A 23218-nucleotide genomic window follows, 5' to 3' on the forward strand; every position below is an offset into this window, starting at 1 on the left:
TTTGGATGAACCCGTTTTCCCCTCCGCTCGCCCGCCCCCGTCCCCCAGCCTCAGGGAGCAGGGGGACCCCAGCATCTGCCCAGCCCTGCCCTGCTCCGAGGCCCGGGTGCTGGGCGGCCCCTCCTGTGGGCAGGACCTACGGACACCTGAGATTGAGTACCCAAGTCGGGGGGCAGCCGGGCTGCACCCCGATTTCCCTGAACGTCTCCAATGGCTTTCAGTGGGGTGGGGTGGGGTGGGGACAGGCAGGGGCCCCAGGGAAGGAGTCCAGGCACTGGGCGAGGCTCCCAGACCCCCCGCCCCTGGGGAGGGTGGGGGAGGGGCTGCTGGCTGCCCCCCTGGGGTCCGTGTCTCCGGGATGGGAAGTTAGAAGTTAACGGTTGTGGCTATTTACAGACTCAGCGTGGTCACCTCTGCGGGCCAGGCTGGCCCAGGTCCAGTCTCACGCCCCCCCTCCTTGCTTCCTCAAGGTGGGCAGGGGGCAAGTACAGGGTCCCCGCCTGGCCGTGGGCCCCGGACACAGGCGCGTCCATGATGCTGGTGGTCCATGGGGAGACCCAGCGGGGGGCCACACTCGCACCCGGCTGGGCTGGGCAGGACCGGGGCCCTACAGGCCGGCGGGGGCCGGGCTGGGCGCTGGGCTGGGGGCGGGGCTGCCGGCCAGCGAGTCGCTGGGCGAGGTGCTGCGGGTGCCGGGGCGCCGGAGCAGTTCCGGGCGGAAGCCGGGGTGGCGCCGGGCGTGCTTGGTCAGGTGGTCACTGCGGGTGAAGCGCTTGGTGCACAGCGGGCAGGGGAAGCGCTTCTCGCCCGTGTGCGTCCGGTGGTGGCGGGCCAGCTCGTCCGAACGCGCGAACTTCTTGTCGCAACCTGGCCAGTCGCAGGCAAAAGGGCGTTCACCTGGGGGGGGGGAGCAGAGGACAGGGGGTGGTCAGCGGTGTAGAGGACCGGTCGCCTGCCTCCCTCCCCGGAGACCGAAGGGAATGAATTTAAAACGCGCGGGGACCCCGCCCCCATGCCCCAGCGCGCACCCCTGGGAGCCCTTCCCATGGCACAGGGACCCTGAGACACCACGGATGGGTTCCCCTAGGCCTGCCCCGCCCAGGAGGGGGGATGAGGAAGGGTCTCCCTCCGACACCCCCGGCGCCCCACCTGCGGGTCGTCCGAGGTCCCCCCAAAACACTCCCTAACCCGCGCGCCAAGCCAGGGCCGGGGAAAGCGAAGGCCGGAATGAGCCGGTGCAGTTCAGGCGGGATGGTGGAGGGGGCGGAGCCTCGGGGAGGGGCGGGACCCCGCGGAGCAGCCGGCTGGCCACGCCCCTCCCCGTGGGACAGCGAGTGCCGGACGGGGGCGGGGCGACTTCCTCTACAAACCCCTCCCACCGCCCAGGCTGGGCCTCGCCCATCCTGCCCTGGCCCCGCGGTCTCTCCCCCCTGTCTGTCATTCGTCCCCACTCCTTGGGGGCCTTGGGCCTGGTGCGCGTGACAACAGCGTGGTCAGTGCCTGCCCAGCGACAGGGGTCTCCGAGGGGCAGCTCGGCCCTCTCTGACCACGCGCAACTCCCAGGAGAAAACTCGCAGCCCCAAACCCAGTCTTTATGGGGGGGGGGGGTGGATAGGCTTGGACACGTGGGCGGGGTAATCCACGCATACGCCACGGCCGGCTGGGGTCCGAGGTAGGAAGCAGGGAGACAGCAGGACCAGGCCCCCAGAGCTGTGCGGATGGCCAGGAGGGTGGTCCCCGGCTGGGTCCCACACCAGGGGGTCCTCAGAACGCCCGGGGTAACCTCAGAGCAACTCAAGGGCTGGTGCAGAGGGCGGAGGGAGGCTGAGATGGACCTGCCACCCCTCCCCCCTTCCTCCCTGCCACGCCCCGACACCCCCACACACCTGGAGGAGCCACAGGCCCCAGGAGGCTGGGACCCAGACAGCTGGGGAGGGGCGGTGGTGCCACCCCCTGGGCTGCAGGGGAGGGCAGCTGTCCCCAAGACCACGGGCAGTCTCAGGCCCGGGGGACCTGCCCCCCACAGCCCAGGGACCACCCAGACCCTGGAGGGAGCGCCACTCTCACCCCGAGCTCCGAGATCGGACAGCCCCAGGGGCCTGGGTCTCTGGGAAGCCGTGCTGTTGGCTTTGGAGCAGACCCCGGGTGGAGGAGCGACGCACGCCTAGGGGGGCAGGCGGAGCTGTCGCCATCTTGCAGGGCGCAGGCGGGTGGAGGCAGAGGGGGAGAGGGGCACCCCGCGGCTGCTTCCCCTTTCAGGCCAGCGGGGCTGGTCCCTGCCTCTCCCCCTCCCCCAGTGCCACTTTGCAACGAGCAGGTTGCAACCGAGGCCGGAGGCGCGCGCAGTGCCAGCGCCCGCCCGCCCGCCCGCCCGCCGGCCCGCCGGGGCAGGGCGCGAGCAGCCGCTGGGAACACAGCTGCCGCACGTAGCTCCGCGGCGGCGGGGACATCCGCGGCCCCAGCCGGCCCCGCTCACGTGGTCCCGCTCCCGCCAGGGGCAGGGGCCCGGGCCAGGGTCGCCTCCCCAGCCTGGGCGCCTGCCAGCCCCCGCCCCACGCTCACTGGCTGGGGCGCGCACGTGCGCACGTGGGTGGCGGCACGGGACGGCGCGCGCGCGGGGGGGGGGGTGGTGCGCGGCTTCCCATCCTCTCCCCTCCCCCGACAAGGCGACCGCCTGCAGAATGCCAGGCTCGGCCACCCGGGCTCACGATCGCTCGCGGGGGAGGGAGGCGAGTTCAGAGCCAGCCGGGTCCCGCGTGCAGCTGCAGGCTACCTGGCTGGAGTGCGCCGGAGGATGCGGTGGGTGGGGACCACGGAGGAAGGGCACTGGGGGCGGGCCCAGGCTGGACTTGACCCTCTGACTCAGGCTGGGCCCGGGTGAGCTCGGGACGGCCGGGGCAGCCCCGGCCCCTGGCGAGGCCGCGAGGCCCGGCCTCATCCGGCTTGCTCGGGTCTTCAAGGGGGCCAGGCAAGCTTCCCGGGTTGAAGGGGCGCGGCGGGCTCCAAAGGGGTGGAGCTTGTAAGGCAGGAGCCGCTTCCCCAGAGCGGGGTGGGTGGAGAGGCGGAGGCAGGCAGGTGGCACACAACCCCCAGGGGAGCCTGAGTGGGGGGTCCTGTGGCCAGGCCACCCGACGGCGTGCTGGGCCCTGGTCACCTCCACCCCCAGCCCACCCCCAGCTCCCTGGCTGCACTGTCGCTCACTCCTCCTGCAGGAGCCCCCTTTCCGGCCACCGCGCTGTCCCGCCCAGCGGCTGGCAGAGTATCCGAACGTCTCAGTCCCTCCCTGCAGCCCCGAGGGGCCACTGGCCAGCAGGGCCACCACGGCTACCTCCAGACCCACACACCTCACCCAGCTGCTCCCAGCTCCCACTCCGGACCCCGCCGGCACCTACGCTGGTGAAGTCCACTGCCCAGCCAACTCCCACCCGCTCTGGCCCACCCTGTCCACCTGTTGACATGGCTGCCCGCTGCTCTGAGCGGTCTCCCCAGGCTCTGCAGGGCCCCCACTCCCTAACCCCTTCTTCCATCCTTGTGCCAAGAGCCGAGGTCACACACTTTGTCCCCAGCTGGGTCTCAGCGTGCAGTTGGCGTTTAATGTATGTTTCTGCAAGCAGCAGTGGCTACAGGCCTCGGGACAGACACCCTGGCTCCCAGCACGGGGACGGACCTCACCTACCCCGCCCCACCCAGGCCCAAGGATCCCTCCCTCTGGGAGCACCCTGAATGCCTCCCCACCCGAACCAGCCCCTCCACATGGGGGCTCTGGGTGCCTCTAGCCCCCCACCCCCTAACGTGCGTGCTGCCAGGCCTGGACAGCCCCTCCTGCTGGTATCACGGCCCCCTCCCAGCCCATCTGGGCAAACCTTTATCAGGGAGCATGGGCGGGTGCCGGTGGTTATCACCCCCTGCAGTGCTGGGGACCCTCCCCACCCCACCAGCTGGGGCACCTGCAGCCATGCCAGCTGCTGTCCCCACCCAGCCCTCCCTAGTGGGAGCGCCGCGCCCCTGGGGGGTGAGGCTGCCCATCTGCACCCCCACAGACCACCCACCCTGTCTGTGCCTCCAGCATGGGGGGGGCGGCTCTGGGAGACCAGCAGGGTGGGGCCCAGTTTCCCCGTCCACATCGGGCTCCTCTTCCGGGAACCAGGTTCACGACCACCACTACCCCTCCCTGGCCAGGAGCCTGGGGGTCACCGCAGCCATCCCCGCCCCTCCCCCATGCTAATCCCTCCTCTGTAACCGGATTTTCGCCGTGGTCGGAGCGCCTGCCTCCCCAGCCTCCACTCCCAGGATTAGTGCGGCCCTCACCTTGCGCCCCAGGGCCGCCCCCACCCCCAGCCCGGGAAGCCCTCTCCTCTCGTCGGTGCCTGGCACACAGTAGGTGCTCACCGGCCTCTCTCAGGCCTCCACACACAGGGCTTCAACATAAATGGTGGGCTACAGCCGGGGGTGACGCTGGGGGCCTGGCTGCTTGTCCCACCTGGGGGCTGCTCCTGACACGGAGGGGGTGGGTCCAGGGGCACCGTGTGGAGCGCAGGACAGCCCCAGGTGGTGAGGAGTGGGGACCAGAGACCACCCCTGGGGGGCTCGGCTCAGGGGGCTGGGAGAGCGGCTGCCCGCCCTTCCCGGGGGTGCAGGAGCTGGTGGCTGGCAGCCTCTCTCCGCCCCCGCCCCCGCGCCCTGCTCTGTATCCATGGCAACGGCGTCAACATCTCGCATAGCTTCCAAAGTCCTTCCCGGCTCCACGCAGCTCTCTGGCAGGGCTGGGGGCTGCGGGCCAGGTGCAGGGGGGCTGCTACCCCACGCTGCTCCTGCCTCTCCTGCCCCTTCCAGGGCCACGGGGGCGCCACGTTTCCGTCAGCCAGGCCCTTGCACACAGCCCCAAGCTGCCGGCCGGGGAGCCTGCAGAAGAGCGGGGAGGTCCCCAGGAAGGGGGGGCAGGGGCAGGACCCTCTCCCAGGTCAAGGGACCCCCCCCCCGGGCGGCTCTGCAGCCAGCCGGTGCCTCATTACGGCTCCTCACCAGATCTTTCGCACACCGTGGACGCCAGCATGCCGGTCCTGGGGCTCTCCGGTGTGGGGTGGGGGAGCTGGGAGCCCCCAACCCCTTCCACCAAAAGCGGCCTGCTCCCCAGACCCGCTCAGTGACCCCAGGGGCGTCCAGGGGACCCTGGCATCACACAGCACCACAGGTGGTCCCGAGGCTGTTGCTAGGAGGCGGGCTCGGCGACAGGACCCCCATGGCTCGGTTTCTCGTCCACCCGTGGGAGGATGCCTGGCCTCTCCATCCACCCAAGCCAGGCAGAGACAAGGCTGGGCAAGCAGGCTGGGGACCGGCGGAGCCCAAGGGCCACCTCACGACCTCCACCCTGGGAACGCCGGGTCTGTCTGCCCTCAGCCCATACTCACCCCCAACCAGCCAGGGCCCGGGGACCCTCCTTGGGGGACCCCAAAAGTCACCCCCAGAATTGCAGACCCCTGCCTCCCACACTCAGGATGCCCCCGGCAGAGAGGGTAACAGGGGCTCCTGGCATGAGCCAGAGACCCCATCCCGCCTGGGGCCCCCTGTGCTCCGGCCAGTGCCCTCCCCCCGCAGCCCGGGACAAAGCCCTCTCCCAGTGCCGCCCCCACCACCCCTCCCACCCCCACTGTAGAGTCTACACAGACAGGGGCACGCACCCCCTACCCCCACCCCCTCGCCCGCGGTCACTGCCTAAATGGACGAAGGCCTCCGATGCCCACCTGCCCAAGGCCCCAGTCCCGAGGTGGGGGTGGGTACCCAGCAGCTCCCAGAGCGGGATTCACTTAGCGGCCCCCCTACCCCCGGGGAAGCCTGCCAGGGGCCCAGTGCCGCCTGACCGCTGGCCCCTCCAGCCGGGCCACCGCCTGGACCCCGCGACAGGTGAGTGGGTGTGCGGGGGCGGCACGGGGGCAGAGCGGAGGGGCCTGGTCCCCTCCCAGGAGCCCCCTCTCCAAGGCCCTCTCCCTCCCGAGGCGCACGGCTCCCAGCCCCGCCTCCCACCCCGGTCGAGCACAGAAGCTGGGAGAGATGGCGTGCGGGGCACCCCCACCCTGGCCCGGCGCCAGCGCCCTCCCGGGAGACCCCGCGCCTTCTCCCCCTCCTCGGATAAGGAAACTGAGGCCGGATGCTCCGACCGCGGCGCCCACCGCCCAGGGCGCAAGGCGAAAGGGAAAGAGAAAGAAGCCAGGCCAGGCTCCCGGGGGGCTGCGCGGTCCGGCCGGCGGCCCCGACCCCCGGCGCAGCCCCCGGCCCGGGCCGCCGCGGCCGCCCTCCGCGGGCCGCCCGACCGCGTGGCCGCCACGCCCCCCGGCGCGCCCCACCCACGGGGCCCCGCCCTCCCGGCCGGCGCGGCGGCGGCGGCGGCGGCCCGGGCGCGCCCCCTCCCCGCCCCCCACGCGCCACGCAGTTTCGGGGTCCCGACGGGGGAGGGGGAGGCCGAGGGCCCCGGCGCGGCTCACCTGTGTGCGTCCGCAGGTGCGACTTCAGGTGCGAGGACTTGTAGTAGGCTTTGGCGCAGCCCGGGAAGGGGCAGCGGTGGCTCTTGGCGGCGGCGGCGGGCGCGGCGCCGGGGGCGCGGCCGGAGCCCGGGGACGAGGCGGCCGAAGAGGAGGAGGCGGGAGAGGCGCCCCCCGGGGCCACCCCGGGCCCGCCGCGCAGGTCGGCCAGGATGCTGGCGGCCAGCAGGTGGGGCGCGGCGGCCGGGGCGCCGGGGCTGGGGGGCGCTGGGGGCCGGCGGCGGGGGCGCCGGGGCCCCGGGCGGGGCGGCCTCGCGGCGCGCGGCGCGCACCTCCAGGCCGGCGGCGGGGCCCGCGCCCTCGGGGCCGGGCCGCCCGCGGTGCACCACGGCGCCCGAGGAGATGGCCATGAGCACGTCGGCCGCGAAGTAGTCCACGCACGCCACGGCCGCCGACATGCCGGGCGCAGGAGGAGGCAGCGGCGCCCGTCCGGCCGGCGGCGGCTGCTCGAGTGCGGGAGGCGGAGGCGGAGGAGGAGGAGGCCCGGCGCGCGCCGCCGCCGCCGCCGCCCGCGCTCGGCCCGCCCCGCCCCGCCTGACGCGCCCTGACGCACCGGAGCCCGCGGGGGCGGCCGCGGCCCGCCCCGCCCGGAGGACGCCCCCTCGGGGCGCCGCGGCCACGCCCCCCGCGCGGCGCGCCCTCCGCCACCAGCCCGCGGGCCGCGCGCGGCCGGCGGGGGCGGGGCCGGCGGGGGAGCCCGGCCCGGGCGCGCCCACCCCGGCGCCGGAGAGCGCGGGGTCTCCACGCGCGCGCGCGCGCGCTCTCTCACTCGTTTCCCCGGAGGCCCCCGCCCCACGCGGGAGGAGCGCGATGCCGGCGCGCCCCCCTCTCCTCCGCCCGCTCGGATCGCCCCGCCCCGGCCCCAGCCTCCCCGCGGGCGCGCCCACCCCGCGCCGGAGCGCGCGGCCGGCGGGAGCCCGCCCCCAGCCCGGACGCTTCCACCTTGGCCCCGGGCGCGCCCCCGCTCGCCATGGGAGGAGGGCTCCGATCCCCACGTGGCCGGAGTGGGGGGTGCGGAAGCGGCCAGCCCCGCCCCCAGGCCACGTGCGCGACCCTCCCCCCCACCTTTTTCCCGGCCTGGGCCCCGCTTCGGCCCCGCACCCGCCGCCCCACCCGAAGCCCCGCGCGGCCCCGCGGCCCGGCACCGGCTGCCCCGCGGCGGGACCCGGCGGGGTGGGGGCCTGACCCGCTCGGCCGCGCCAGCGCTGGTTCCTGTTTTTGCACCCGGCTCTGGAGTTGCTCGTGCTTGTCCCACGGGGGTGGGGCGGCCGGGGTTCGCCGGAGGGGCGCCGGGAGGCCCGCGACGCGAGGGCAGGGCTCGGGGGCAGCGAGGCAAAGCTTGGGCGCCCTGATGGGACTCGGGGCCCCGCTTCCTGGTCCCGAGCCAGGCCCCTCGGGGCGCGGGCCAGAATCCCCCGGGACGCCCAGCGCGTGCTGTTGAGCTTTGGGGAGGACTTAAGGGGCCGCGGTCACCCAGAGTCTTAGGCCCGGGCTGTAAGCGAGGAAGTGGGCGACCACGCTCCCGCCGGTCGGGAAGGCCGTGCAGTGGCCGGCTCGGCCTCCAGGGGGCGGAGCTGCCCCGACTGGGTGTGGACAGCGGCCCTGGCCCTGGTCCCATCCTAGGGCGCCCGCCCGCCTGCCACCCCAGCCAGCTGCCCTCTGGCCACTGGCACACCTGGCCGTGCGAGGCCTGGCCCTCGGGAAGCTGTGACGGGCCCCCTGGGGACACACCTGCCCCTTGGCCAGGCCCAGCAGAGCCCATCCGCAGGACCATGGCTGCTGGGCCTCCTGTGTGCACAGGTGAACCACCGCGGGCCCCGGCAAGCCGTCCCGCCCTCGCTCAGGGGGCCTGGGGGGGCTGTGGAGGACTAGGACGGGGTGTGCCTGACGGCCCCTCCCAGAGCTCGTACCCAGGCACCGCTCCACTGAGGTCCGTGGGCCTGCTCTGGGAGGGGGTTCAGTCCCCGGGAGGCAGGTAAGCGACAGGACGGGGGGGGGGGGTGCACAAGCCCTGCCTGGGCCTCAGGGTGCAGCACACAGCTGCCCCGCCCCTCGGACAGGTGCCTCTCAGCAGAGTCCTTAGTGGGTCCCGGGGTCCCGGGCCCGTGGCTGTCACCTGTGGGCCCGTGACGGCCAGTCCATGGGTACCAGCTCCTGGGTGGGAGGCAGCAGCCAACGAGGGTTCTGTGCACCCCCCCACCTCTGGACAGCAGGCCGCCGCCCAGCACATGGCGCTGACACAGGGACGGCCTCCCCTCGCCCTGGTGGCACCGTCTCACAGATGAGGAATCTCAGGATGTCCTCGGTCCCCGCATCCCACGTGGGCGCCGGTTCAAGTCCCAGCTGTGCCACCTGCGATCCGGCTCCCTGCTAACGTGCCTGGGGAAGCAGGGGAAGACGGCCTAGGGGTCTGGGCCCCTGCACCCACGTGAGCGTCCTGGCCCTGGCCGTAGCAACCATCTGGGGAGTGAGAAACTGGATGGAAGACCTGTCTGTCCTCTCTCTGCCTTTCAAATAAATAAACCTCAAAAAGACGGGATCGGGGCTGGGAGAGGAGCAAGTGCCTCCCCCGTGCTCACGGCATATGGGCAGGAGCCCAGGGACAGCCCAATGGCCCTGTGGCCGAGTCTCCAAAGGCAGGGGCTCCTAGGGTGGAGCTCGCTGGGGGACACACGAGAGCCAGGTGGTGCCGGGCCCCTGCCTGAGAGCGGGAGGGCACCCGTCTCCCGGGCCTGGCAGAGCAGAGGTACAGCCACCACACACCCTCGCCAGGGTCGGAAGCAAAGGCGTGATGTGGGAGCGCACGCCCGGAGCCCAGGGTGCACGTCGGCGTCTGCTCTTTGAGATGCTCCGGCCCGGGCCGGCACTGTGGCGCAGCAAAGCTGCCAGGCACTGGCATCCCGGATCGGAGCGCCCCTTCCCGGCCTAGCTGCTCTGCCTCGGATCCAGCTCCTGGCTGAGACACTGGGCAACCAGTGCAGGACGGCCCCGGTGCTCGGGCCTCTGCCCCGCCGTGGGAGACCCCGGAGAGCGCTCCGGCTCCTGGCTCAGCCACAGCCATTGCTGGCATCTGAGGAGGGAGGGAGCGAGCGGATGAAGACTCTGCCTGCGCCCCCTCGCCCCCCTCCCGCCCCCAGCGTAGGCTGCACCTGCGGCTCCCTTCAGGACAGGGCGTGGGAAGGCCGAAGCCGACTGGGGGGCACCTGTGGGCCCCCGCCTCAGTGGTGAAGCCGTGGGGGTCTTGGGTACCCCTGACCTGTGAGTCTCTCCCCAGACCTGCGGTGTCAGTCCGGCCGTGAGACAAGACAGACACCGGGCCAGCCCCTGAGGTCAGACAAGGTCAGTGCTGACACAGGCAGAGGCCTCGGGAGCCTGCGTGGTGACCGGGCAGGAGAGGACACGGCACAGGGGGCGTGGGTCCCCCGTCCCGGCCTCGTGGTGACCAGAACCCCCCACCCCGGCCGAGCTGTGCGACCGCTGTGTCTCCCCTTATGTAGAGATATTAAAAAAAAAAAAATACACAAAACAAGCTGACACCGGAGCTGAGCGAGAGGCCGTTTAATCAGACGCCGGGCGCACCGGCAGCTGGCACTGAGGTGCCGCGGTGGGGGATTGCCCCCCAGCAATGCCACCCCTACCGAGCCCCCAGGAGGAGGAGGAGGGGTGGCGGCTGGGCAGTGGCCCTGCCCTAAGGCCGCGTCGATGCAGACAGGCTGGTTACAGGGTCACAGGGGGCGGGGCTGCTGCCACTGACCCCCAGCAGGGCTGGGCTCCCCATGCGCCACTCTCACCGAGCCACACCCCCAGGCCTGGGGCCCACAGAGGGGGAGGAGTGTTCGCAGGTGGCCAACCAGCGCCTGGGGGCGTGGGGGAGCACGCGCGGCACCTGTCCCTGCTCCCCGCAGAGCTGGTCCTCAGATTCCGCGTCGCGCCGTCGGTCACCGTCCCCGTAACCTACTTCTGTTTACTTCCATCACTCACTGTGGTGCAGGGGTGGGGGCAGAGGGCCACGAGGAGGAACACATGTGGCCGTCCTGCAGGGGCGCCTCCGGGGTTCCCGCTGCCCCTGCTGGGCGCCCCAGGGCAGGATGTGGTCAGACCTGCCCAGGGACGGGCCTGCACTTCCTCCACGCGACCGCCTGCCCACCCAGACCCCCAGCCAGCAGCTGGGCCTTGTGCCACCTGCGGGGCGGCTCCCGGGGCCCTGTTGGAGGCCTCTCCTCTCCAGCGGTCAGCTGGGTGGTGAGGTTTCTCGCACCGTGAGGCGTGGTGGGCTCGGTCGCCGCCTGTGAGAACAGCTCCCCGCTCACGCTGGGACGGTGCTGGCCTGGCCCAAGTGCTCAGCCCCTGCCGCCCACGTGGGAGACCCGGAAGCTGGCTCTGGCCGGCCTGGCCCCAACTCTGATCCTCGGCTGGGAAGGTAGCAGCAGGTGCACGATGCTCTCTCCCCTCCCTTCCTCTGATCCTGAGGGGTGGGGTCCCTGGAGGCCACCTGGCCTGGCTCCCTCCCTCAGTGGCCCCCACGGTCTGCGCCGGCCCTGGGATGGGGAGCAAGGGGCGCAGGTGCACAGGTGGCACCGCCCGAGTAAGCAGGGGAGGGCCAGCTCACCCCCAGACAACGGGGACCCCGTGAGACCTAGCCTGAGGCCCACACTCTGCTCCCCAGGGGGGAGCTGCACCCCCCCCCAGCCGCACCCAGTCCTCGGAGCCACGAGGTCACCTGGCTGGGGGGCGCTCGGGTGCAGAGCGTCTGCTCGGGGAGCCGTGGGCTGGGCAGAGGGGCACCCTGCTGCCAGTGTGAACTCGTGTGTCCTGGACAGGCCGCTGGGCTCCCCTGCCCACTGTCCATGTCCCCCAGGGGCCTGAGAGCACCAAGGTCAGTGGGCAGGCACAGGAGGGGCGTGGCCAGGTGACGGGTGTGCCCTGCCACGGCCTGCTCCCGGGAGCTCCATCCGGGTCTCCCAAGCAGGTGCAGGGGCCAAGCACTCGGGCCGTCCTCCACAGCCTTGCCAGGCGCAGCTTTAACCCTGCGCCACGGCACACACCCCTGCTCGGCTCCTAATCCAGCTTCCTGCTCACCTATCCCGGGAGGGGGCCAGCAGGTGCGGGTGCAGGGGGCTGGGTCCCTGCACGGAGCTCCTGGCTCCTGGCTGTGGCCTAGCCCTGCCCCGCAACATCTGGGGAATGAAGCTGCGAATGGAAGCTCTAAAAAAAAAAAAAAAAAAAAAAACTTGGGGCCGGCGCTGGGTACAGCGGGTAAAGCCGCCGCCTGCAGGGCCGTATTCCATGTGGGCGCCGGTTCGAGTCCCGGCTGCTCCATTTCCGGTCCCGCTCTCTGCTGTGGCCTGGGAAAGCAGTGCACGATGGACTAAGTCCTGGGCCCTGCACCCGCGTGGGGGACCCGGATGGAGCTCCTGGCTTTAGATTGGCGCGGCTCCGGCCGTTGTGGCCATCTGGGGAGTGACCCAGCGGATGGAAGACCTCTCTCTCTGCCTTTCAAATAAATAACTAAAAAACTTTTTTTAAGTGATGTATCTGCGGCCCTCGGGCTCCCCGAAGCCACGCCCCTCGCTCTGGGCAGCAGCTCGGGACGGCCGCTCCCAGGGCGCATACTCCCGGGAGCGGAGCGCAGGCCGGCCCGGCTCCAGGGGCGCTGCCCGGGTCGCGGGCGGACACGGCGCCCCGCTCCTCCCACTCGGGAGCGAGCCCTGCAGCTCGGAGGACCATCGCGCCCGCAGCCGGCCCCGCGACGGCCCACTCACCGCCCCAGCCGCCGCCGCAGCCTCCACTTCCGTAGGCGAGACGCCGCTTCCGCTTCCGCCCGGCACGCCCCGCCCCGCGCGCGACGGAAGGGCGGGGTGACCGCGGCGGCCACGCCCCTCACCGCCCTCTCCCGCCACGAGGCCGAAGCACCGCCCTCCCTTAAAGGGGCCGCCCACCCGAGCGACCTCGTACTGGCGGCCTGGCCCAGCCGCTGCCAGGCCCCAGGGATGGACGATGGAGCCCCGGTCCTCAAGACCTAACCGTTGTCAGGAACGCTGCGGGAGCTGCTAGACGCGGCTGGACCTCCTGTCCACAAGGCATCCCGACGGGAGGACACAGCTCCGGGGTGCGCAGGAGCCCGGCGACACGGGTCCCCGGGGCCATCCACGGCTTTTCTCTGGACCTCACAGCCGGGGTGGGCGTTCTCACCCCTCCGGCAGCTCCCGACGGTCGCCATGGCACCCGCCAACTTCCCTGGGCCGCAGACCAGGGCCCTGGGCTCCAAGGCCACCCCCTCTCCACCACCCTCGGGGCTGCAGACCAGACCCCGCCCTGCCCCAGAGAACGGAGGTGCGCACTGGCTCTCCCCGGGGCGCGCGCCAAGTCGGGTCCTGGAGTTCAGAGCCCCAGGAGCGCGCACTGGGCCAGGAGCAGGACAGGAGCCCTAAAATTTTAACTCTTTAATAGTCTTCACGTTTCTCCTTCTTTTGCCTCCAGAGGAGAGAGCGCGCGGCTCCCTCGCCTGCACTGTCCGTGGCCCCTGGGCCGGGGCGGGTTCAGGCCACCCGCGCACCGCCTGGGGCCCGGGCCCGGGGTCCACATGCAGCCCCGGGCCGCGGCGGGGCGAGTCCGCTGGCCCCTTATTGCTGAGGTCCCGGCGCGGCGGGCACCGCTAGGAGCGCTGGCTGGCCAGCTCCTGTGAGATGAAGTGGCGCAGGCGCTCCAGGTACTGGCTGTACAGCTCGATGTCGTTGTGCCCGGCGCCTCCACCCACAGCGGCTCCACGGCCTTGGGGCAGCGCTCGTACAGCGCCAGCCCGTGCGAGAAGTCGATCACCTCGTCCTCTGTGCCGTGGATGATGAGCACGGGAGACGTGATCTTGGACACCTTCTCGATGCTGGGGCGGGAGGGGCGGGTCAGGCCTGGGCGCCCCGCCCCTCCCCGGCCCCGCCCCTCCGGGCCCCGCCCACCCCCGCTCGCTCACTTGGGGAACGCATCGAAGCAGTAGGTCTTCTTGGTGTCGGGGAAGGCGACGCGCATGCCGGACGTCAGCGGCGAGTGCAGCACCACGGCGGCGCACTCGTAGCGCGAGGCCAGGTCCACGGTGGGCACCGTGCCGATGCTCTGCCCGTACAGGATGATGCTGTCCGGGCTGATGCCGTACCTGGCGGCACGAGGCAGGGTCACCTGTGCCCGCACGCGGGCCTCCCCCTGCAGCCCCCCAGGCACGGCCTCCAGCTAGCAGGGTGAGGCCCAGGCTCCACGACGGGTGCCGCGGAGTCAGCCTGCAAAAGCAGGCCAGGGGGCCGGCGCTGGGGCGCAGCGGGTGGAGCCGCCGCCGGCAGCGCCCGCATCCCAATCCCACCGCTGCCCACATCCCACATGGGCGGCTCCACTTCCCATCCGGCTCCCTGCTGCGGCCCAGGTCCTTGGGCCCTGCACCCCTGTGGGGACCGGAAGCAGCTCCTGGCTGCGGCCCTCTGGGACGGAATCAGGGGATGGAGACCTCTCTCTGCCTCTCTAACTCTACTTTTCAATACATCAATCAATCTTAAAAAAAAAAAAAAGAAAAAGCCGGCCGAAAGAGGTCCCAGCCCACTGCTCCCCGCCCCCACCATGGCAAGGCGCCAGGTGAGGTGGCTGCGGGGCAAGGTGGGTCCTGGCCTCTCTCACCTGCCACAGGCGGGTGGAGGGTTACCCCGACAGCGCCCTCCCTGCACCTCGTCCTGCCCCAGCAGGAGACAGCTGCCCCCCCCCTCCCGGTCCCCGGGGGCCCTGCCGGCTTGCAGGCCATCACGGCAGTAAACCCTCAGAGTGCTGGGTTCCTGGGCCTGCCCATACCACACCACGCCACGCCACGTCCCGTGTCCTTGGCCTGATTCAGGTTCCCGCCTGCTTGGGGGCTGCTGGCCAGCGCCCACACAGGACTCCTTGGCTCTCCTCCCTCCAGCCCTGACCCTAGGGATGCCCGGCCTGGTGCACAAGTAACCCAGACAAGCCCCCCACGCCACCCAGGGGCCGTGGCACGGCCGGCACCCCCAGCCTCAGGAGCCACCTGAAGGCCGGCCGGGCTCCCTCCACACCGAGTGCCAGCCCAGCCCTGTCACCCAGCTCCAGGCGAGCCCCGGACACCACCTGAACACGCACACAGCTCACGGCCACACCCTCTGGGCACGAGGAGGAAGGCGCTGAGGCTGCTGGGAGCCCAGGACAGGTGGCCAGCGCCAGGCCACATCGGGGACCCAGCTCCCAGCCTGGCGACCGGGTCCCCCCCACCGGGGTGCCAATTCCCACGCTGCACCTGGTCCCACTCAGAGCAGGCAGGGCCAGGCCGGCTGTCCACACACCCCAGCGAGGGCCTGGATGAGCGTGTCTGAGGGCAGAAGTAGGGAGCACAGTCCACACAGGGCGACCCTGGCTAGCCATCTGGAGTCCAGGCGCATCCCACTGACCTCCCTGGCCACCAAGGCCGTGCCTGGCACCAGACTGCCCGACAGAGTCCCCCAGGCCCTGCCACGAGCCCCAGCCCGCGCCCCCAGGTGCCAGGTGAGGGTCCAGGGCGGCCCCTGGGGCTCCCTCTCCTGAAACCCCACCCAGCAGGACCTGTGCAGCTCCTTCCCTCCGTGGACCACAGGGCTGAGCGACACCGCGGGGCAAGCAGGCTGACCCACCCCGGCGGGCACCGCACCTGGCACGCAGGGCCTGCCAGGCGGCGTCCACGTCGGCGTAGAGGTTCTTTTCCGAGGGCTTGCCCGAGCTCACGCCGTAGCCGGAGTAGTCGTATGAGAAGATGTTGCAGCCGATGCGTGTGCCCAGGCCGAGGTAGAAGCTGCTCATCTGGCCCAGGTCCACCGCGTTGCCGTGCGAGAAGAGGACCGTGTACCTGGCAAGGGGCACGGCCCGGGGGGACGCTCAGCCCCATCTCTGTCTCCCAGGGGAGGGCACATCAGGGGCACGGGCCGGGGGGACGCTCAGCCCCATCTCTGTCTCCCAGGGGAGGGCACATCAGGGGCACGGCCCGGGGGGACGCTCAGCCCATCTCTGTCTCCCAGGGGAGGGCACATCAGGGGCACGGGCCGGGGGGACGCTCAGCCCCATCTCTGTCTCCCAGGGGAGGGCACATCAGGGGCACGGGCCGGGGGACGCTCAGCCCCATCTCTGTCTCCCAGGGGAGGGCACATCAGGGGCACGGGCCGGGGGACGCTCAGCCCCATCTCTGTCTCCCAGGGAGGGCACATCAGGGGCACGGGGCCGGGGGGGACACTCAGCTCTGTCTCTGAGGTCTCCCAGGCTGCACAGGGACTGGCTCCTCCCCCAGGGCCAGGGTCAGCCAGCAGTAGCCCAGGCTTCCATCTCAAGAACACCCTGAGACCTCTCATCTCAAGAACACCCTGAGACTCTCTGGGGGTCTCCAGGCTAAGCTGCAGCCGCAGCAGCCGCCCCTGGACCGGAGGCAACCCTGGACCCCACGCCCTGCGGGGGAGGCGTGACAGCCCCAGGGCGGCACCCACACCCGCTCCCGGCTCAGGGCAGGAAAGGTGCTTGACTGCTCTGCTGGGGGCCAGCTCCCCTCCCCAGGCACCATCCTGCCCCCCAGCAGGCCCAGGAAGCCCACCCTCTCAGGTCACCCGGAGCCGCCATCTACAGAAGCAGCCAGCCTGCCCCGGTCACACCAAGAGCAGGGACCAGGCCCAGCAGTCCAGCCCGACCCAGCCCAAGGGAAAAACTCGCCCTTTGGACTCAAAACACTGGAACCCCCCCCCCCCCCCGAGCAGGCGGCCAGGCAGCCCCAAAGGAGTCTGCCTGCCACGCCCCGGCCTGAGCCGCTGCCTCCCCAAGCCTGGGGCTGCTCCTGCCCACCGGCCCCCACCCGAGCACCCCGGTGGGCCCCGGGCCGGGCTCCTCACCTGGCGCCCGGCACACAGCGCACGTACATGCAGGCGATGCGGCTGCCGCGCGCGCTCTTGGTCAGGAACACCTCCACGGTGTCCAGCTCGCGCTGGCCGTACTGGAAGTCAGCGCGCTCCGTCAGGTGCAGCTTCCAGCGCCTGGGGGCGCCGGCAGAGGAGCGCAGGGTCCCCCAGCGAGGACGCCCCGGCGCCTCCGGGGCCGGGCTCCGGCTCGGGCACCAGGGAGTAGGTGGCCTCGGGGGGCAGGAAGGCGAGCTTGGCGGCAATGCGGCCGGGGCAGGGCGGGCAGCAGAACAAGCAGCACAGTTCGCTCACTGACAGGCCGTTCATGGCGGGCGAGGGCGACGCGGGCAGGGAGGAGGGCGCCCCCCAGACGAGAGCCCGTTAGGAGGCCGCAGCCCAGCCCCATCGTGGTCCAAGCTGAGCCCCCGGGAGCCGCGCAGCTGCAGGTCTCCATGCCGTGCGGCGGGAAGCCCTGTGGGGACACGGAGACGCGTCCTGGGGGGCCGGCCAGGCAGGGGGCCGTCCCCACGGCCACAACGGCCCCGCTGCTGTCCACACGGCCAGCGAGACCTCAGCCCGCAGGGTCTCTGTGCGGCAGCAGGCCCCAGGGTGCGCCCGGGGCCAGCCCCTCGGGACCGGGCGACTGGAGACAGGAGCCAGGCGTGCAGCAAACAAAGGCTCTTCCCAGAGGTGCGGCGGGCAGGGTGCAGTCAGACAGAGGCCGGGGAGGGGAGGGGGCTGGAGGCGGGACAAGGGGCCTGTCTGTAGGACACCACGGAGCTGTGCAGCCAGGCTGCCGGGGCACTGCCGTGGGACTGCTGTGGGAGGCCCCGCGCACCTGGGCACGCCCGCCTCTGAGCCACAGCTGGCCGGGGCGGTGTGCTTCAGACGCAGGCCGCCGCTGAGCTGTCTCAGGCCCAGGGACGCAGCGAGATGGGGGGGGGGGGCACAGGGCCGCACCCGCAGACCCAGGGACGGGGGTAGGGGGTGGGGGGGGCAGGGTGCAGCTCCCGCCAAGCACTCCTCATAGAGCAGCTGTGAGGCTGGGTCTCCAAGGGAGCCCACTCGGCCCTGGCACGGAGTGGGGGTGGCCAGCAACACTGCCCTGTGCCCCGCAGTGCCCGGGGGACCCAGCGCTGAACAACCTGGCCTGGCGTGCAGTGCCAGAGAGCCAGCCCCTAGGCCGGCGCCGCAGCTCACTAGGCTAATCCTCCGCCTGTGGCGCCGGCACCCCGGGTTCTAGTCCGGGTTGGGGCGCTGGATTCTGTCCCGGTTGCCCCTCTTCCAGGCCAGCTCTCTGCTGTGGCCCAGGAGTGCAGTGGAGGATGGTCCAAGTGCTTCGGCCCTGCACCCCATGGAGACCAGGAGAAGCTCCTGGCTTTGGGTCGGCGTAGCTCCGGCCATGGCAGCCATTTGGGGGGTGAACCAACGGAAGGAAGACCTTTGTCTCTGTCTCTCTCTCACTAACTCTGCTTGGCTAAAAAAAAAAAAAAAAAAAAAAAAGGAAGAAAGCAAGCCCAGGCCTCAGACATGGGAGCGCCCTCTGGCTGAGTGCCCACAGGGCAGGGCGAGCCTGGACAATCAAGGGACACAACCAGGGCGGACAAGGCCACGCTATCCAAGCAGGGACAGTGCCACCCGGACACCTCCCTCCACCCACCAGGGGCCGCAAGCCGGCATCACCTGTCACTTTCACAGCACCCCCCCCCCCCAGACCACTCACCCCTCCCTGGGGTGGACAACTCTGCAGGCGTCCCCACAGCCTCCCCGCACTGCCAGGCTACCGCTCAGACCCCAGCCACAGCCTCCAGGCCTCCATCTAACCGGGACCCCAGCTCGGACCCGGGCCACAGCCGCCAGGCCTCCATCTAACCGGGACCCCAGCTCGGACCCCGGCCACAGCCGCCAGGCCTCCCGCTGGCCGGGACCCCAGCTCAGACCCCTGCCACAGCCGCCAGGCCTCCCCCTGGCCGGGACCCCAGCTCGGACCCCGGCCACAGCCGCCAGGCCTCCATCTAACAGGGACCCCAGCTCGGACCCCGGCCACAGCCGCCAGGCCTCCATCTAACCGGGACCCCAGCTCGGACCCCGGGCCACAGCCGCCAGGCCTCCCCCTGGCCAGGACCCGCTCACCTGCCCCCTCTGCTCCCCTGAGACCCCGCCCCGCCACTCCAGGAGCAGGAAGACCAGGATCGGCGGGCCCCGGCCCCTTCACCAGCACTGCGGGGGTGGGCAAGGCTCAGGGGACCCTCAGGGTCCCCCGGGTCCCCGGCCCACACCAGGGAGCAGCGGGCACACACCCCGGCCCCCGTGCTGCCCGCAGGCGTGGAACCAGGCTCGCACTGCAGGGGCCACGGGCCCGGGCAGGACACCTGCCTGGGGACAGGGACACGTGGAGCGGTCAGGTGACAGCCGATGGACAGAGGGACGAGCGAGGACCCGGCCCGGGAGGCAGCGCGCGCAGGGGTCCCAGGGAATGCGGGTGGGGGTCGGGGAGCCCGGCTGCGCGGTCCAGGCTTCGTCTTGGGGCGGACCCCGGGGGCGGGGCTGCGGACACGGAGCAGAGCGGCGGCGGGACGCCCGGCGGGGGGCGGGGGTCCCGCAGGCAGCCGTGCACCTGACGAGGGGCGGAGCCGGGCTGTGAGACACAGGGCGCCAGGCTCGGGCCGGCCGCGGCCCTCGGGGGCCAGACGGCGCCTGCGGCAGAGCTGCCGAGCTGCGTCCCCGCCGGCCACCAGGACGGTGGGGGGGTCTCGGGGCCTCGCGGGCCCGGCCCGGCTCCCCAAACGGCCGCGGCCACCCGGCCGCCGCCCCGCCCGCCCCCGCCCCCGCCCCGCACTCACCGCCCCGGCCCGCGCCCCCCGGCCCCGGGGCCGCGCTCCATGGCTCCCGGCCGCCCGCCCGTGCGTCCGTCCGTCGGTCCCTCCGCGCCCGAGTCCGGCCTGCGCCGCCGCCGCCGCCGCTCCTCAGCGAGCGGAAGTGAGCCTCGCTCCCGCCGCGCCCCGGAAGTGACGCGCGGCGGCACGCGGGGGGCCGAGGGCGCCCGGCGGCCGGCAGAGCGCATGCGCGGGGGGCGTGGCCCTTGGGCGGGGCTATCTGCCGTGGGGGCGGGGCCTGCTGCGGTGCTGAGTCCGGGTGCAGGACCTGGTGGGCCAGTGAGGAGCAGGCTGGGGGAGCAGAGCATGCTGGGGCGCGCAGGAAGACCGTCCGCAAGACATTTTTGTAAATAAAGTTTTATTGGGACAGGGGCCCTAGGAGGGCGTGGCCAAGGCAGGCGGGGACGGATCTGGCTGGCCGCGTTCTTACCATGGACGCTTTCGCACTGAAATGCCTTCCATACTTCGTGCCTCCGGCCAGCGCCTGCGCCCCCACCCTCTCACCCTGCCAGGATCCTAGAGGGGAGCCCAGAGGACACCTGAGAGAGCCCGGGGCCGGGCACAGGGCAGAGGCAGAAAGGGGAGAGGGGTAGCCAGAGAGCCCCGCCCCAAGCCTGCCCCAGGGACCCCATTCCTGCAGGCCTCCGGGAGACGAGGCCCCCAACCCCGGCGGCCCTGGGTCTCCCGGGTGTTGTCAGCCCCCCCCTCTGGTCTCCTGGGTGTTGTCAGTTCCCCCTCTGGTCTCCCGGGTGTTGTGAGCCCCCCTGTGGTCTCCCCGGGGTGTTGTGAGCCCCCCTGTGGTCTCCCGGGTGTTGTCAGCCCCCCTGTGGTCTCCCGGGTGTTGTCAGTCCCCCCCTCTGGTCTCCCGGGGTGTTGTGAGCCCCCCTGTGGTCTCCCGGGGTGTTGTCAGTCCCCCCCTCTGGTCTCCCAGGTGTTGTGAGCCCCCCTGTGGTCTCCCGGGTGTTTGTGAGCCCCCCCTCTGGTCTCCCGGGTGTTGTGAGCCCCCCCTCTGGTCTCCCGGGTGTTGTCAGCCCCCCAGTGGTCTCCTGGGTGTTGTCAGCCCCTCCCCCAGGCCCTGGGTCTCCCGGGTGTTGTGAGCCCCCCCCCTCTGGTCTCCTGGGTGCTGTGAGCCCCCCCTCTGGTCTCCCGGGTGTTGTCAGCCCCTCCCCCATACCCTGGGTCTCCCGGGTGTTGTCAGCCCCCCTCTGGTCTCCCGGGTGTTGTCAGCCCCCCTCTGGTCTCCCGGGTGTTGTGAGCCCCCCTGTGGTCTCCCGGGTGTTGTGAGCCCCCCCTCTGGTCTCCCGGGTGTTGTGAGCCCCCCCTCTGGTCTCCCGGGTGTTGTGAGCCCCCCTGTGGTCTCCCGGGTGTTGTCAGTCCCCCCCCCTGGTCTCCCGGGTGTTGTCAGCCCCTCCCCCAGGCCCTGGGTCTCCCGGGTGTTGTGAGCCCCCCCCCTCTGGTCTCCTGGGTGCTGTGAGCCCCCCCCTCTGGTCTCCCGGGTGTTGTCAGCCCCCCACTCTGGTCTCCCGGGTGTTGTCAGCCCCCCTCTGGTCTCCCGGGTGTTGTCAGCCCCCCACTCTGGTCTCCCGGGTGTTGTCAGCCCCCCTCTGGTCTCCCGGGTGTTGTGAGCCCCCCTCTGGTCTCCCGGGGTGTTATCAGCCCCCCTCTGGTCTCCCGGGTGTTGTCAGCCCCCCCGCTCTGTCTCCCGGGTGTTGTCAGTCCCCCCCTCTGGTCTCCCGGGTGTTGTCAGTCCCCCCCTGCTGGTCTCCCGGGTGCTGTCAGCCCCTCCCCCAGGCCCTGGGTCTCCTCAGTGTTGTCAGTTTCCCCCAGGTTCGCCCAGGCCGAAGGTCAAAACCGCCCAGAAGCCTTTGCGCTCTCTTGTGACTGCTCTGGGCGCCAGTCGGGCAGGAAGGGCCTCTCCCGTTGGCTTCCTCCAGCGCCGTCTGACCGTCTGACCGGGGAGGGGCAGAGCACCCAGGGAGACAGCGGAAGGGGTGGCCCAGGGAGGTGCCGAGGGGCCCCCAGCGCGGGGCTCCTTCTCCTCCATGCCCCTCGGGGGTCGGTTGCCGGACCTGGGGCCCCTCCCCCTCCTCCCTGGCCTGGCCAGCTTGCTCCCTGCCTCAGGGCCTTCCCATGTGCTGTGCCTGGGACACCGGCCCCCCAGACCCCTCCCTGAGGGCCCCACTCCCCTCCCACCCCCCCACTACCACCTGCTGCCCCCTGAACACAGAGGCTGAGGACCCTGCCCTGACTCTAAGGAAACACCTTGGGGGCGAACCTTCGGGAGAAGACATCGTTACATAGTTATTACAGAGAGAGAGGGAGAGAGGGAAAGGGAGGGAGAGAGGGAGAGAGAGGTAGAGGGGGGAGAGAGAGGGAGAGAGAGGGTGAGAGAGGGAGAGAGGAGGAGACAGACGGAGGAGGGAGAGAGAGGGAGAGAGGGAGGGGAGAGAGGGAGACCAGAGGGAGAGAGAGGGAAAGAGAGGGAGAGAGGGAGGGGAGAGAGGGAGACAGAGAGAGGGAGGGAGGGAGAGAGATAGAGAGAGGGGAGGGAGAGAGAGGGAGAGAGATAGAGAGAGGGAGAGAGATGGAGAGAGAGGGAGGGAGGGAGAGAGATAGAGAGAGGGAGGGGAGGGAGGAGAGAGAGGAGAGAGAGAGAGAGGGAGAGAGGGGAGAGAGATGGAGAGAGAGGGAGGGGAGAGAGAGGGAGAGGGAGGAGGAGAGAGAGGGAGGGAGAGAGAGGGGGAGAGAGGGAGAGGGAGGGGGGAGAGAGAGGGAGAGGGAGGGGGGAGAGAGAGGGAGAGAGGGAGGAGAGAGAGGGGGAGAGAGGGGGAGGGGAAGGGAAGGGGGAAAAAGAGAGGGGAGGGAAGAGAGAGGGAGGGGAAGAGAGAGGGAGAGGAGAGGGAGGGGGGGGGAGGGAGAGGAGAGTGGAAGAGAGCGAGAGGAGAGGTGGACGGGGAGAGCCCCCGACCTTCTGCTTAGGTCCCCAGATGGAAGCCAGGAACCGGAACTCCTCCCGGGGCTGCAAGAGTACAAGCCCTCTCTGCTGCCTCCCAGGCTGAGCTACAGTGGAGGGCGGGGCGGGGGCGGGGGCGGGGGCGGGGCCCGGGCCGGGCCGGGGGGCGGGGTGGGGGCGGGGCCAGGGTGGGCGGGGCTGGAACCGCACTCTGACCTGGGATGCCTTGACCTCACCTCTAGGCCAAGTGGCTGCTCCCAGCTGGAGGGGACACCCAGGGTGCTCGGGGCTGCGGGCGGGCCCACGGGACAGGTCTCACTCCTGGGTCCCTGGGCGCCTGGGAAGCCCAGCTGGCCTGGGTTCTGCCCAGTCCTTCGTGGTTTGTTCTGGTTTCCAAGTCTCTTGGTTTTGCTTTGCACAGGATGTGTGCACGGGTGACGAGCAGCCAGCACCCGGCGATGCTGGGGTGGGGGGGTGTAGGGCCCAGCAGTGCAGACCCCCGCGTCCCACGGCGCAGCGTCTGGAATCCACTGCGCCCTCTGGCCCCCCATGGCGGCCTCCTCCCAGGCAGCAGGCAGGGCCCAAGGGAGCCCGGGGTGGGGGGAGCTCCCTGCCCCTGGCCTTCGCAGGCATTTGGGGAGTGAGGAGGCCTCTGTCTGTTTCTGTCTCTTCTGTGTCTCGAATAAACACAATTTAAATATAAAAATGACCTGGATATTTTATCCACGGACACAGCCCGGGGGAGTGGACACGGAGGCCACTGGAGGCAGCCGAGCCAGGAACAGCAGCGGGCGGGCAGGGACGCTGAGGACAGCGGGCTCAGGCCGACACAGGGGCACGTGGGGGCGGGGCAAAGGGCCCTGAACACGGCTCTGACCCTGAACTTGATGGTGAACTTGACGCTGGTCCTGGAGCAGAGGAAGCTGTGGAGGTGGGGGCTGACGCCGGTCAGGGACC

At 71.4% G+C, this 23218-nt stretch overlaps 2 protein-coding genes across 2 annotated transcripts; both read right to left on the reverse strand.

Moving 5' to 3' along the window:
* KLF16 (KLF transcription factor 16) lies at nt 1-7017 on the reverse strand. The gene is given in 3 exon segments (XM_062184888.1): nt 1-897; nt 6480-6739; nt 6741-7017. Coding segments are annotated over 3 exon segments (744 nt in total). The 5' UTR covers nt 6935-7017; the 3' UTR covers nt 1-607.
* Nucleotides 7018-13089: 6072 nt separating this feature from the next.
* Nucleotides 13090-19384, reverse strand: ABHD17A (abhydrolase domain containing 17A, depalmitoylase). The gene is given in 7 exon segments (XM_062184953.1): nt 13090-13286; nt 13289-13416; nt 13504-13683; nt 15208-15402; nt 16427-16593; nt 16595-16904; nt 19276-19384. Coding segments are annotated over 6 exon segments (930 nt in total). The 5' UTR covers nt 16760-16904; nt 19276-19384; the 3' UTR covers nt 13090-13191.
* Nucleotides 19385-23218: the final 3834 nt, after the last annotated feature.

The sequence above is a fragment of the Lepus europaeus genome, unplaced genomic scaffold, assembly GCF_033115175.1.
Source record: "Lepus europaeus isolate LE1 unplaced genomic scaffold, mLepTim1.pri SCAFFOLD_105, whole genome shotgun sequence".
NCBI classification, from domain to species: domain Eukaryota; kingdom Metazoa; phylum Chordata; class Mammalia; order Lagomorpha; family Leporidae; genus Lepus; species Lepus europaeus.